The sequence below is a fragment of the Cardiocondyla obscurior genome, unplaced genomic scaffold, assembly GCF_019399895.1.
Source record: "Cardiocondyla obscurior isolate alpha-2009 unplaced genomic scaffold, Cobs3.1 scaffold53_0_225703, whole genome shotgun sequence".
Taxonomy (NCBI): Eukaryota; Metazoa; Arthropoda; class Insecta; order Hymenoptera; family Formicidae; genus Cardiocondyla; species Cardiocondyla obscurior.
Genome location: NW_027228800.1, coordinates 718 through 16,050, shown reverse-complemented (window position 1 = coordinate 16,050; position 15,333 = coordinate 718). Strand labels below are relative to the sequence as shown.

Sequence of the window (15,333 nt, the reverse complement as noted above, 5' to 3'; positions counted from 1 at the left end):
AAGCGCGGAAACCAGCGCTGTTACTCGATCAACCGAGTCATGGACTGCGGTGGTCGGTAGGAAGGCGAGGAAGAAGACGACCATCTCTTCTTCCGTGGAAGATAAAAAGAAGACTTTGAAGGCCAGGAAATCTTCAAGGACACCTGTGGGACGGAAACAGGGGAATTCCAACGCCCCTGTTAAATCTGCCGGAAAGAAGAAGGCAGCGAACAAGCGGAAACCTCCGCGGGCAGCGGCGGTTGTAATAAACTGCCCTCCAGACAAAAGCGGCGATGTCCTTAGATTGGCCAAGAGCAAAATTGATCTGGCCAGTCTGGGAATTAGTCAGGTAAGGCCTAGAAGGGCTGCAACTGGGGCCCAAATGTATGAGGTCTCTGGCCCCGAAGGTTCGCAGAAGGCGGATGTATTGGCTCAAGAATTATCTAAGGCCCTGGAAGGATTAGAGGGGGTCACAATCCAGCGACCCGTTAAGATGGCGGAGATTAGAATACGCGGGTTAGATGACTCCGCTACTGTACAGGAGGTGATGGATGCGTTGGCTGGTGCTACGTCTTGCCAGCCTACGCAATTTAAGTTAGGCGTACTTCGCCTCTCAGGTGACGGTCTTAGAACCGTCTGGGTTCAGTGCCCGCTTCACGCTGCCAACAAATTGGCTTCTGAAGGTCGGGTACAGGTTGGCTGGACTAAGGCCAGAGTTGAGTTGTTAGCGGCGCGCCCGCTGCAATGCTTTAGGTGTTTGCAGTCGGGCCACGTACGCCAGAGATGCCCTTGTAAAGAAGATCGCAGTGGAAATTGTTTCCGCTGTGGTTCTTCCGGGCATAAGGTAGCTGATTGCACGTCCCCCGCAGTCTGCCCTGTTTGTAAGAAGGTGGGGAGACCTTCAAACCACAGATTGGGCGGACGTGCATGTCCTGCGAAGTCCAAAGCAGGCAAGATAGTGTTTCCGGACAAAAGTCCGAATATAAGGACTTCCTCTGTTACCACTGCCATGGAGGTAGACGGACAAGTTCCAATGGAACAGAGTAGCAAAGAGCCAATGGTTATTACATTGGCCGAAGGAAGTAACAGCCTGGAGGAGGCTGCAACGGCCCCGCCTTCACCGCCATAATCCTCCAGGCCAATCTGAACCATGCCCGCCGTGCTCAGGACTTGTTTGTCCATAGCGTGGCGGCCCGTGGCTCATGTATTGGTGTAGCTGCGGAGCCACACTCCGTTCCGCCCGGTCACTCCCGCTGGGTGGGTGATAATTGCGGCTTGGTTGCCATTACATGGCATAACATCTCTCCTCTCTGTACTTTATGGGGAAAAGGAGATGGATACGTAGGGGTTAAGTGGGGAAAGTTTACCATCGTTGGTGTCTACATCTCCCCCTCACTGTCCTTTTCTGATTTTGAGGATCGATTAGAGATCTTAGGCTCGGTCCTGAGGCCCTGTTTATCTGGGCAAGTGTTAATAGCGGGGGACTTTAATGCGAAACACGTCGCATGGGGTTCCCCGAGGTCTGATCGTCGGGGTGAAGCCCTGGTTAATTGGGCGGCAGCATTGGGGCTCCTTCTTGCCAATGAGGGAGCTGCTAGTACTTGCGTTGCGTGGAGGGGTGAATCGATAGTTGATCTGACTTGGATATCTCCCTCCGCGCGCGCATTGGTGTCAGGTTGGCAGGTGGTGGACGAGGAGACGCTTTCGGATCACTTATACATCCAAATGTCTCTCGGCACCACTCTGCGGAATGTAAGAGCCCGACGGTTCGTCAACAGGGGACGACCAAGATGGGCTCTCAAGAAATTGGAGTGTGGCCACTTGGAGGCCGCACTGGAAGTTGCGACTTGGTCGCAAAATCCGGCGGGGTTATCGGCGCAGGAAGGAGTTGAGTGGCTTAGACGTACACTTACTGACGCTTGTGAGGCGTCTATGCCTAGGGCCACTCCCTCTAAACCCCATCGTGCTGCATATTGGTGGACGGAGGAAATCGCCGAACTTAGACGTGCCTCCGTCCACAATAGACGTGGCTTTACACGCGCGCGTTCTCGAGGACGGTCTCCCGAGATCATAGCCAGCAGGTATGCTGACTACAGGGAGGCTTGCGGCAGACTTAAGGCTGCCATTGCGGCTGCCAAGGCCAAGGCTTGGGACGAACTCCTTCAAACATTGGAAGAGGATCCATGGGGGCGCCCATACAAAATAGTTTTGGGCAAGCTTCGATCCTGGGCGCCTCCCGTGACAGAGCAGTTAGCCCCCTCAGTTTTAAAGGGGGTGGTGGATACTTTATTTCCACCAAATGAGGGACCTGTTATTCCCCAAGCCGAAGGGGACTTTCAATGGCAGGAAGAGTGGGAGATTTCAGAGGAGGAGTTGATCGGCGCCGTCAGGAGACTTAAGGCTAATAAAGCACCGGGTCCTGACGGCGTCCCTGGTAAAGTTGTGGCCTTGGCGGCCGGAAAAGTACTGCCCAAACAGGTTGGGCAAGTATTTAATGCATGTTTGCGGGAGGGAGTCTTTCCCCGGGCTTGGAAAAAAGCTCTTCTCACCTTGATTCCTAAACCCGGCAAGCCCGGGGGTACTCCCTCCTCGTACCGACCAATCTGCTTGTTGGACGAGGTCGGGAAGTTATTGGAGCGAATTATCGCTGCCCGCCTCGTCCAGCATCTGGCAGGTCGGGAGAATGGACTCCACGAGGAGCAATACGGCTTCCGTCCGGGGCGTTCAACGATTGACGCGATTTCACGCGTTAGAGCCCTGGCGGAAGCTGCTACGAGCGGGGTGTTGTTAGCGGTGTCATTGGATGTGACAAATGCTTTCAACACCCTGCCGTGGAGGGTGATCGGGGAAGCGTTAGATTACTTCCAGGTCCCCGATCACCTCCAACGAGTTATGCGTTCTTACCTTGATGGTAGGACGCTGGAGTACAGGGACCGCCAGGGTAGGCGGGTCTCCAGAATGGTAGATCGCGGGGTCCCACAGGGGTCTGTGCTTGGCCCCCTGCTTTGGGACCTCGCGTACGACAGAGTCCTTAGGACTGCGCTTCCCCCGGGTTGCAGCGCAGTGTGTTACGCCGATGACACACTTGTGCTGGCCCGGGGTGACAACTGGTGGGAGGCCCGGGCTATGGGCGAAGTGGCTGTGGCGGCAGTAGTCGGGGCGGTTCAGAGAATGGGACTAAGGGTGGCCCCGGAAAAAACGGAGGCACTAGTGTTTTGCGGTGCCTCTGAAACTCCCTTCCCCTCCTCATTCCTCCATCTTGGTGAGTGGTTCGGCTGTTCAGGTGAGTCCCCATATTAAATATCTGGGGCTCATTCTGGACAGCAAATGGAAATTCGGCGAGCACTTCGCTCAACTTGCCCCCAGATTGGGCAAGATTTCAGCGGCACTTGGCCGTCTAATGCCCAATCTTGGGGGCCCATCAGGAAGGGTGCGGCGTCTTTATGCGACGACCGTACAGTCGGTGGCTATGTACGGCGCACCGATCTTTGCGGGCGACTTAGCGCACTGTCATCGCGCCACAACTGCCACTCTGCGCCGCACCATGCGCGGAGTGGCCATACGAGTCGCCCGCTGCTACCGTACGGTGTCGCATGACGCCGCTACGGTGCTTGCGGGACTCCCACCGCTGGAGTTGCTCGCTCGGGAGCGCGCTCAGATATATGAGCGTGTCTCCCGTGAAGAGGGGACTCTGCCCCACAGCCGCCATTATGGCGCGCCTAAGGAAGCAGGCGAGAAATGATATGCTGGGCTGGTGGCGCGCAAGTCTTAGCGCGTCAGGTGCACCAGCCCGCCGCACATTAGGGGCATTAGCCCCGGTGTTAGGGGAGTGGATAAGTGGGGCGTGTTATCGCCTCACCTTCAGGTCGGCACAGATGGTCTCCGGACATGGGTGTTTCGGGGATTATCTGTGCCGAATTGGTCGTGAGCCCACGTCGTGCTGCCACCAGTGCGGGGCTAGTCAAGACTCGGCGCAACATACTCTGGCGGAGTGTCCAACCTTCGCCGAAGAGCGCCGAGCCTTGACCACTAAGTTTGGGAACGATCTTTCCCTTGAGGCCTTAATCCCTAAGGTTCTCGAGGGAAAGGAAGATTGGGAGATATTTACCTCCTTTTGCGACATAGTTTTGTCGCAAAAGGAGGAAGAAGAGAGAGTCCGGAGAGGCGAAGTTGCCCCTCTGGATTCACTAGGAGACGGAGGAGGTGTCCCTCCTCGTTTGAGGAGAAGGACAAAACCTTTGGCCCATTTAAGGCCTAGATAGGACTAAGGGGGAGAAGTGAAAACATTCTCTTCTCCCCCTTCTGTACTTGGAGAGTAGGAGGGCCCATAAGGGCCGTGCGGCAAATGCCGCGGGTTTTTTCTAGCCCTTTTCAGGGCTATAAACTAACCAGTTCTTTTCAGAACTTGAGTGGGAATCTCCTTGGGGAGGGAGAAGAGTTCGGGGCCCCAATAGCTCGCTTCGGCGTGAGGGGTCTTCGTCTTCTCTTCTTCCCTTTAGGACTTAGTGAGGGGCAGCGGTTGGTGTTCAATCCAGCCGCTGACATCCTCTTACGTAAGAGGTACGGCTGCAGAGGTGGTAGCCCCTCTGTAGCCGAGTAGATAGGAGGGCAGCCCAGCCATGTCATCGGCTGGGCGCCGTGTCTTTCCCGCTAAATAGGGAAGGGCGCGGCCAGGACTGGGACCTTGGGTCAAGGCGGGGGACGGCTAAGGAAGTTATGTTAGCGTACCCGAGCCGTTCCCAAACGCCGAGTAGTCCCAGCCTGTGCAAACAGGCTCCCGACGGGTTTTAGTGGGTAGTGGGCAGGCTCGAGTTAGCGAGCCGTAAGACCTGAGCCCCACATACCCCCCCTAGTCAAACAGGGGGATGCGTAAAGGCATTTCCCGTCGTAAAAAAAAAAAAAAAAAAAAAAGGTTAGGTTAGGTTCCCTCTCGTTAGTTCTTATCCCGAAACAGGGTAGGCCTCCAGGAGAATCGTCCTCCTACAGGCCTATTTGTTTGCTGGATGAGACAGGGAAGTATTTGAGCGTATCATTGCTGGCCGTCTCATCCAGCATCTTTCGCAGGGTGATACAGCTCCATGAAGAGCAATATGGCTTCCGGGGAAGGTCGCTCGACATGACGCCATCGCCAGAGTCAGAGCCCTTGCGGAGGCAGCAGTAGAGCAGGGCGAAGTGTTATTGGCAGTATCTATCGACATTAAAAACGCTTTTAACACTCTGCCTTGGAAAGTTATAGGAGAAGCGCTCGAGCGTCTTCGTGTTCCCTTATATCTTCGCCGGATAGTGCATGCTTACCTTAGTGATAGAAGGTTGTCATACGTGGACTGCAATGGACTTCACGTTAAGAAGTTAGTTGAGCGTGGCGTTCCGCAAGGATCGGTTCTTGGTCCGCTTCTGTGGAACGTCGCGTTCGATATAGTGTTAAGAGTTGCTCTGCCCCCGGGGAGCACAGTTATCTGCTACGCAGACGACACGCTAGTGCTCTCCCGGGGGGATGATTGGAAAGAAGCTTTGGGGGTTGCGGAGGTCTCTGTTGCCTCTGTGGTTCGAGCTATCCGCGGTCTTGGTCTAGAAGTGGCAGCAAGTAAATCAGAGGCCATATTCTTTCGCGATCCCTCTGTAGTGGGCAATCCGCCTCCCACGGTTATTACAATGGATGGAGTTCCCGTTCAAGGTGGGCCAGGTAATTAAATACTTAGGCCTCACTCTGGACGGGAACTGAGATGGAAGCAAACATTTTCTGGTCTTGCTCCACGTTTAGAGAAAGTGGCCACCGGTTTAGGCCGAATTATGCCCAACATTGGGGGCGGAAGCAAAGGTTCGTCGGCTGTATGCTTCAGTCGTACAGTCTGTTACGCCCAAAGCTCGCCCATTTGGGCGAAGATCTAGACAAAGGCTGTTACAAAAAAGCCTTGGCGCCGTTAACGCATTTGGCGATGGATTGCCACAAGGGTTACACGTGCTTATCGCACTACAGCATATGACGCAGCGACCTTGATGGCGGGTATACCTCCTTTGGAGATATCGGCGCGTGCTCGCGCCTATACATACCAGAAGATGGTGGAAATTCGGCGGAGAAATGTCGCAATTACCCCGCTGATTAAAAATAAACTTAGGCTGAGGACCCAAAAATGGGTCATAGAATTGGGCAGAGTTGGCGCGTAGACTTACGCCAAACTCTCCTGGTTGTCGGGTGGTGGAGGCGATACTTCCATGCCTGGATGATTGGTTGGTGTATAGGCGTGGATATGTCACATTCCATTCTGCGCAGGTGATCTGGGCACGGCTGCTTTGGAGATTACCTGTGCAGAATTAACAGAAAGGACAACAAAATGTCATGAATGCGGAGCTGGGAGAGATAGTGCACAGCACACAATCTCAGTATGTGCCGCATGGAGTGATGAGAGAGTTGTGCTTGCTGCGGAGTTAGGAAATAATCTTGACCTTCCGGCAATAATAGATGCAGTCGTCGCAGATGACGATAAATGGGAGATTTTCTCCTCCTTTGCGATCACGTTATGACGCTAAAGGAGGAAAATGAAAAAGTTAGGCGTGAGGAAGTCTCTCAGCCTATCTTAAGGATTGGAACTCCTGTTCCTCTCAGGGAGAAAGAGTGTTGGCGCATCTACGCCCACCATAAAATGTCATGGAGTGTTAATCTCCCATGTGTGATAGGCAGGAGAAATAGCCCTTTTAAGGGCTATTTGTTGTGTTGCTATTTTTGGAAGTCCTTTCAGGACTTCCAAACATAGAAGGCTCTTTGGCCTCACGGTCTTTCAAGACCCTGAGTACTTGTGCAGTCGGAGTGGGGGTGGCCCAATAGCTCCCTTTATGGGTGAGGGTCTTCCTCCTTCGACTGTACAACTGGTGTGGAAGGCGGCATCACAGGCGGCTGGGAACCGCCTGCTGCCTTCTCGCCTGGGAGGGCGTTGGTGGAAGGGCATTGGCCCCTTCTACCAAGTAACAGGATGGTGGCCCGGTCAAGTCTAAGGACCGGGCGCTGGGAGGCCTTCTTAGCATACAAGGTACCCCCGGCCAGGCAGTGACCCCTCTGACAAGGGAGTCTCGGCGGTGGATGGGCGGTGCGGCATTGTAATGTGTTCGCGCGCCTCGTGCCGCCCATCTATCACTGTGCGCTAAGGCCAATCGTGAGGTTTTAGTGGGTAGTAGGCAGCACGTTTGCATAAGTCCTGAGCCCCACATAACAGGCTTCAAGCCGGGGGTATAAGTAAAGGCATTTCCTCGTTAAAAAAAAAAAAAAAAAAGGTTAGGTTAGGTTCCCCCCTCGTGGTGCGCCACCTTGTCGTGGTGAGGGCCCAAGGATCGAATCAACGATCCGCTGGGGCAGTACCTGGGACTTGAGTCCCGGGAGGCCCGGCGGGGAGAGGCCTCAGATCTCCTACTAAGAGCCACAGTACCTCCCTGGCATTGCAGGACACCAGCATGTATCAAGCCGTAGGAGAGTACAAACCTTCAGGGGCCGCGGTGAACAGTCCTTCTCAGGGCTGGGATCCGCGGTACGGGACTTGGCGTTCCCAGGTGTTCCTGAGCCCGGCGACCACTTCGCCGGAGGGTGGGTATTATTCCCCCAAGGTGGTAAGGGATGGCGACCCGGAATTCAAACGCCCGGCCCGCCGGGGTCGTTAGAGGATGGTCTAAGACCTCCCTCCGGCAAGGTGTGGGGAATGGGGGTTATGGGGGAGGGTTTTGGGGGAGGGATTTTTGTTTTTGTGTTTTTATATTTATTTTGTTTTATATTTTTGTTTTTCTCTTATTCCTTCCTTTCCTTCCTTCCTTCCTATTCCTGTGCTCTTCAGACTGTGTGGGCGGGCGTGGCTCGGATGATATTCCGGGCGGGGCCCACGCGCCGCAGTTTAAGGGGTCATTAGGCCGGGGTCGTCAGGGATGCATAACCAGCCAGGGGAAGGGAAAACCCTACAAACCATTTTATAACTAAACATGGATATAGTGGCAATAAGGAGAGCCACTACCATCCCAGGTCGTTCGGACGGCCAGGGGGTGCGGAGGAGAGTGCCGTCCCGGCTCTCCCTTCGTCGTCATCTACGACGGGCTACCGGCTGCTTGCTCAAGGCGGCGGGGAAAATGCCTCTGCGATGAACAGAGACCGATCCGATTACGAGGATCGAGGCCATTATCTCTTGACGAAGAATTGGCTGAGAATGTTGCTCCATTCACCGATACAGACGGGGTATGAAACTCCCTCAAGTAATCGGAATGGAGATTGTTAAGCGAAGGGTAGAAAGAAAGTAGGCCCTAAATGTGGACCAGACGGCCTGCATTGCAACAAATAGAAATCTGCCAATGACATCGGCGATTTCTTTTAAACAAATAAGGCCACATGCGGTTCTCCACCACCAGCTGCGCAATCAGAAGCTGGTGTGGCGACAACAGGCAACAGAGGATGACCTCGAGGGCGTTGCTGCAAACATCCGAGACAATGCGTTTTGCGACGAAAACGCCAACACCGACGTTATAAGTTTGGATTCCTCCAACGCTTCAGATGCTTCTATTCGCACTACTGCGTCAGGGGCATCAAAAAGAACGAGGAAAATACTCGCGGAAGTCGACTCAAGGCTCGCCGAGTCATGACACGAATGGACTGCTCTTTTTCTTCATCAGAAGATATTTGAGAGCCAAAGAAAAAACGTGGACGCCCCATAGTAACAGGTAAGGGGTTGAGATCCTTGCTATAAAGCAGCAAAAAGAATTAGGAAGGATTCGCGAAGAAATTAAAACTGCGAAGGAAATTGCGAAGGGTAATTATGACCCTTCCGAATTTGAGGGCAAAAAAGGCTCAAAAATGGCGGAAAGACTTGGAGAAGAAATGTCTAACCTTCCTTCTCGAGACATAATTGCCGAGGTTCTGCGAACCGCCCAACAGGTTGAACAAGTGGCTAAAGTCCACCAATTTGAAGGGCGGATTCGTAGAATTTAAGAAGCGGCCCTCAAGATCAAAGTAGGGACAGATGCTCTAGTATGTAAAGCGCTCACAGAGACTAAAGGTCAGTTGACCAATCTGAGGTCGAAAGACTTAAAGTTGAAGCTGCGTCTTTGCGAAAATCGAGGGAACTCAAGGCATCCAGAGATGCAGAATATATGCCTCCTCCACTTAAAACGCAAAAGGCGATAAGTGAGGAAATAGATGATGTAGAAATGGAAGTGATTGAGGCCGGTGAGCCTCTCTTTCCAGGAAGATTATCATCTAAAGAAGATTGGCCGCCGGCAGTTAGACCGCCAATTAAAGGACGCCGCCTGGTTCTTTCTGATAAAACCAGTATTGAGATAGCCAAGACTCACTCCATCTGTGAAATCTCAAAAGATATTGAGAGCCTGATCGAAAAAGGCTTTCATTCTTTGCGGAAGAATACGAAAGGAGATAGGTGGCATGATAGCAACCTTCGCCAAACAGGTTCCCCCCAAGCACTTCCACTGGGGCCCGGAATAACACCCAAATGTGGACGCTATAAAAGCGTTTCACGGAGCGCCGGTTCCCGGTGGAGGTGCGAGCTCAGAAGGCAAATAGAGAACTAATCTCCTGCGCTTCCCTCGTCTGCTGGCAAGAGTAAAGTCAGTGAAAAGAAGGAAATGTTCCTTCTACAAGACAGTCAGCGGTTAAACATATCTCCCTGAAAAATCTTCTGCTGTATCGTCGACAAAGGGTCTGAATGGTCTCAGGTCGTTGGACGGCGGCAGCAAAGAAAACTGCCAAGAAAGGTGGTTCATCTTCTTCCATCCCAGAACAAAAATCTGGAGGTGGAAGAAAGAAAAATAATACCAATCTAAGAAGAGGAAGATATTCTTCCTTCTCTTCCTTCTGCGGCTAAAATGGCAAAAGGAGGGAAGAGGGAAAAGAAGAAAGAAGAAGAAAAGCCAAGAAGAAGAGTGCCCAGGTCCTCTGCGGTTGTGTTGAACTGCCCTGAAGGCCAATACTCAGAAATTATGAAGGAAGTGAGACAGAAGATTCAGCTCAATGAAGTTGGAATTGCCGAAAAGTTAAGACAAGATTTACTGCGTCTGGGGCCTTCTTCCTAGAAGTTTCAGGGACTTCAAATGATTCTAAGGCCGATGCTTTAGCATCAAGAATCAAAGAAGTCCTTGATGGCAAAAATGTTCGTGTTAGCCGCCCATGTTTAATGGCGGAAATAAGAATTAAAGGCCTCGAACCTTCCTTGAGTAAGGAAGAAATAGTGACAGCTGTTGCAGAAAAAGGAGGCTGCCACACCAGAGAAATAACCACAGGAGACATACGAAGACCTCCCGGTGGTTTGGGGACTTTGTGGATCAAACTCCCCATTGCAGCGGCTAAAGGGCAACGGAGGTCGTCTGGATGTTGGGTGGACTCGCATCAGATTGAACTCTTAGACGCGCGCCCCTCCGTTGTTACAAATGTTGAAAAAAGGGCACGTGGCTGGAAAATGTCCCGATTCTCAAGATAGATCCGGTTGTTGTTACCGTTGTGGAGAATCGGGGCATATAGCAAGGAACTGTTCTTCTTCGCCTAAATGTCCGGTCTGTCGGGACTTGAATAGAAAGGCAGATCATATCTTGGGCAGTGCCAAGTGCACTTCTAGAAAGAGGAAAGGAAGAGTGGACAAACCGATCACTCAAAGGCCTGTACAACAACTCCCGACAAGGGGAGAACAGGAGGCCATGGAGGTGGAACCTACGGAGGAAGGTCATGGAGATGCTAAATAATGTCTCCACGCCTTCTCCAAGCTAATTTAGGCCACGGCCGTGGGGCACAGGATCTTTTCCTACAAACCCTCGCGGAACGTGGCTACAGTTTGGGAATTGCCGCTGAGCCATATAGAATCCCCTAATAACCCTTGTTGGGCTGGAGATACCCTTGCCGTGGCAGTGGCTTGGAAGTGGTGGGAGAGCGCGCTGCCCTGCAGTCGCTTAGAAAGTGGCGAACATTACGTCGCCGTCCGCTGGGGGCCTGTAGTGGTGATAGGAATATATTTACCTCCCTCGGGTACCCTGGCGGACTTTGAAAATGGTTGCGGACATAGGAGATTGCATAGGGCGTCTCGAGCCTCCCCTATTGTTGCTGGAGATTTCAACTCCTGGTCCCGAACGTGGGGTTCACGTCGAACTGGAACCAGGGGTGAAATATTAGAAGAATGGGCGGCGCTTCATAACCTCATCCTCATTAACAGAGGAAATGAAGCTACATGCGTGCAAGGGAGAGTCAATTATTGACCTAACCTGGGCTTCACCTACGGCCGCACGCTTAATTAGAGAATGGAAAGTAGAAGGGGATCTCGAGCACTTGTCTGATCATCGTTATATTACAATCGAGCTTGGGATTCCCTTCACTTTCACAGAACAAAGTGCCGGTAGATGGGCGCTTCGGCAAATAAATGAGGAGGCTTTTAAGGCCTCGATCATCGCGGCTCTTTGGTTTAGAGACAGTAGTAACGAGGCTGTTACTGAAAATATCTCCCTATGCAGGAGATACAATGGCTTATCGAGGCAATGACGGCGTGTAATGCGTCTATGCCTCAAGTGAGCCCGCGCCTCGTCGGTCCACTTATTGGTGGACTGACGAAATTGAATCTCCGGCGTGAGGCTATCCGCTGTATGCGAATGGTCACGCGAGTAGAGCCAATATGGCTCGAAGAGAAAGAGGCTCTCTGTTTATACAGAGAGCAAGAAGTGCTCTCCGGAAGGCCATAGCCTTATCTAAGGCCAGAGCCTGGGAGAACTCATCCAAAGTCTTGACGAAGATCCATGGGGGCGCTTACCAGATAGTGACGAAGAAACTTCGACCAGCTGCGCCCTGTTCTGCGGACGCTCGAACCGGCGTTTGCCATGATGGCACCCTGTTTCCAGTAAATAATGAGACAGAGAATGCCGACGTTGAGAACACTGAGCCGGTCGAGTGGTCCGCGGATGTAGAGATAACTTTGGATGAGTTTATGAATGCCGTCAAAAGAGGTCTAAAAGGCAATACCGCCCCTGGACCAGACGGCATTCAAAAGAAAGTATGGACTCTGGCCATGGAATTCCTGGGAGAGCACCTCAGGAAGATATTTAACAGTTGCCTGCGTGGCGGCGTCTTTCCCCCGGTGTGGAAAAGAGCCAAATTGGTTCTCCTTCAAAAACCGGGGAAAGAGGCGGACTCCCCATCGGCATACAGGCCAATATGTCTGTTGGACGAGGCTGGCAAGATATACGAAAGGATTATAGTTAACCGCCTCGTCCGACACCTGTCCCGGGTAGGTCCCAATCTGAGCGTGGCCCAGTTTGGATTCAGAGAGGGCCGGTCAACAGTTGATGCAATTCTACGTGTCCGGTCTCTCTCTGAACAGGTAACGTCCCAGGGGGTGATGCTTGGAATATCAATTGATATATCCAATGCATTTAACACCCTCCCTTGAAGCAAATAAGAGTCGCTCCAACGGCATCGGGTTCCGTCTTACCTTGTCGCCGTTGTGAGCGACTATTTAAATGATAGATGGGTCTTCAGGATAGAAACAGGAGAATTAGGGACAGGGAGCTGCACTGGGAGGTACCCCAAGGCTCAGTATTGGGGCCATTGCTCTGGAATATGGGGTACAACACAGTGCTGCATACGGCCTTACCCCCCGGCTGTCATGTTGTTTGCTACGCAGATGACACTATAATATTAGCCGGGGGAAGTGGCTGGGAGGAGTCCGCCATCAGAGGAGAAATAGCCGCGCAGGCGGTTGTTAGTTCTATAAGGCGAATGGGACTTAAAGTGGCGGCGGCTAAAACAGAGGCATTATTTTTCTATAACAGAAGATCTGGGCCGCCGCCACAGGAGATGAAGATTGCCGTAGCCGGCGAAAAAATTAGTATTAGCTCTCGGATTAAATATCTGGGACTAATACTGGATGGTAGGTGGTGTTTTGAGGGCCATTTTGAGGAGATAGCCCGCCGAGTTAGGGAGCGTTCTACCTCATTAAGAGGTATACTTCCGAATCTCGGCGGGCCTCAGCCCGGCGCTTGTATGCAAATACGGTCCGGTCGATTGCCCTCTACGCTGCCCCAGTGTGGGCTGATGCACTGGCGGCCAACAAAAGAAGAAGGGTGACACTTGAAGCCGCATTTCACCCCATGGCCGTCAGAGTAGCAAGGGCATACCGGACCGTTGCTAGAATGGCGGCAAGTGTTTGGCTGGGCTGATCCCTATAGACATTACGGCCCTCGAACATCAAAGTACGTATCGCCGCACGTGCATTAAAGATGCGGGGAGAGAAGTTACTCCCGCATTAAGGCTAAGGTCAGACTCCTTCATAGGAAGGAGTCTGTAAAAGTGGAAGAAAGACTCGCCGGCTCCAATATAATGGGGCGGCGAGTCATTAATAAATACGCCCCGTGCTGCCTCAGTGGTTAGATCGTCGCTGGGGCAAGGACTACCCTTCCATGTGACGCAGATAATTTCTGGTCACGGCTGTTTTGCCGCACCTGCGTCGCATTGGGAGGGACCCTCACGGGGCGTGTTATCACTGTGCAGGTGTGCTTTCCCCTCAGGACACCGCCCAACACACTCTGGCAGAATGTGATGCTTGGGCGGTGGAAAGAGGATTAATCAAAGTTTAGGCCAGGATCACAATGACATCAGTAATCCCGGCCATAATAGATAATGAAGAGGCATGGAAGGCCTTCTCCTTCTTCTGCACGTTGTAATGCGGAAGAAGGAGGAGGCCGAAAGAATTAGGAGGCAGCCCGTCGGAGGGCAAAAATAGTACGCCGTCTGTTCGGCAAAATGCCCTAATATACCGGGTCGACCCGGCCGAGTAGGGGGTGTTAACTAACAAGAGGCGGACACATCAGAAATAACAATGTTTCTGCAACGCCCGCCTCTGTTCAGGTGTCGATGCTTGCATCTTGTCCTCGACCAGCTCGCTCCGGGAAGGGACATACACTAAGTCCTTTCCCCGTCGAGCAGTTTATAGTGGAAGACGGAAGAAATGGGGTATTTCTTCCGTTCTTCTATAATTAGGTTGGAAGTTGGAGCTGGCTCCAAGAGAAGGCCGGTCCGCCATCACATAAAAACTGGCGGGCCCCGTCTCCTTAGCCACAAAGAGGAGACGGTGCGGGGGACCCTCAGTCCGAGGTGGGTCGGCGCCGAAGATGCTAGATGTTATGCACTTGCAATTCCTAGCATCTCTCCAAAGTCAAAGCGCCAAGCAGGCCAACAGTGGGGGTTTAGTCGGTAGTGGGCAGCCTCGCGGCGTAAGACCTGAGCCCGACATAACCCTCTCTTCTTCCCAGGGGAGAGGGTATGGTAAAGGCATTCCCCACTATAAAAAAAAAAAAAAAAAGGTGGTTAGGTTCAAGTTAGTAGTTGCCATTTTTCGTGGTGAGTTAGGCTTAGAGATCGAATCAACGTCGCCACTGGGACAGTACCACGGACCCAGTCCTGGGAGGAAGCCCGAAGGTTCGATCCTACTAAGAGCGCACAGTACCTTCCTGGCATTGCACTCCGAGTACATCACGTACTCGAGCCGGGAGGTACACCTCAGGGGCCACAGAGGCCGTCCCTTTATTAGGACGGTGTAGATCTGTGGTTCGGGACTTGGCGTTCCCGAGGGTTCCTGAGCCCGGCGACCACTTCCCAGAGGGTGGGTATTATTCCCCCAAGGTGGTAAGGGATGGCGACCCGGAACAAACGCCCGGCTTGTCAGGGTCGTGAGGAGAGTCTTCTGACTTCCTCCTGGCCTCAGGAGTTACAAGGCCGTCCCTATTAGGACGGTGTAGATCTGTGGTACGGGACTTGGCGGTCCCGAGGTGCCTGAGCCCGGCGACCACTTCGCCGAGAGGGTGGGTTTATTCCCCCAAGGTGGTAGGGAAGGTAACCCGGAATGCAAATCCCGGCCGGCTGGGGCCGCAGGGAATGGTTTCCCCGCCATGCGGGGGTTGGGTAGGGGGCCTCCCGTTCAAGGGGAGAAGATCCCTTTCGAGGCATTGCACGCGGGTGCTCCGCAGCCGAGGTTAGGGATTACCTCTACCCGTTTCCGGGTACGTGGTGCGTTCCTGGGGCGGGTACGAGTATACGCACCGGGAGTTACCGGGGGTGTGACCCCACGGTCTCCGGGGGCGTAGGGTGTTCCGGCCTGCGGGCTGGGCACCCCAGGGATGACGTAGGGGTGTTTCGGGCCGCTCGGAAGTCTCCGAGGTGGGCCTGGTCACCCCGGGGAGGAGGTGCGACCGCCACGAGGCCGCTCGGACGTATTCCGAGGCGGGGCTCGTGGCGCGTCTCTGAAGAAAAGAAGGAAGCGGCTAGTCGGAGTCGGCAGGGCGGGCACCCAATCGGCCTAAGGGAGAAAACCCCAACCAAATCATCATGATACAACATGGGAA

At 53.1% G+C, this 15,333-nt stretch overlaps 1 protein-coding gene across 1 annotated transcript; it reads left to right on the top strand.

Annotated features, from left to right (window-relative positions):
- Positions 1–3,689: 3,689 nt before the first annotated feature.
- LOC139112816 (uncharacterized) lies at positions 3,690–4,241 on the top strand. Its single transcript, XM_070673844.1, has one exon. The coding sequence runs from the start codon at positions 3,690–3,692 to the stop codon at positions 4,239–4,241; it is 552 nt and encodes a 183-aa protein (XP_070529945.1).
- Positions 4,242–15,333: the final 11,092 nt, after the last annotated feature.

Bases quoted from the DNA above. Each gene is read 5' to 3' on its own strand.
- LOC139112816 (XM_070673844.1), top strand. From the start codon at position 3,690: ATGGCGCGCCTAAGGAAGCAGGCGAGAAATGATATGCTGGGCTGGTGG.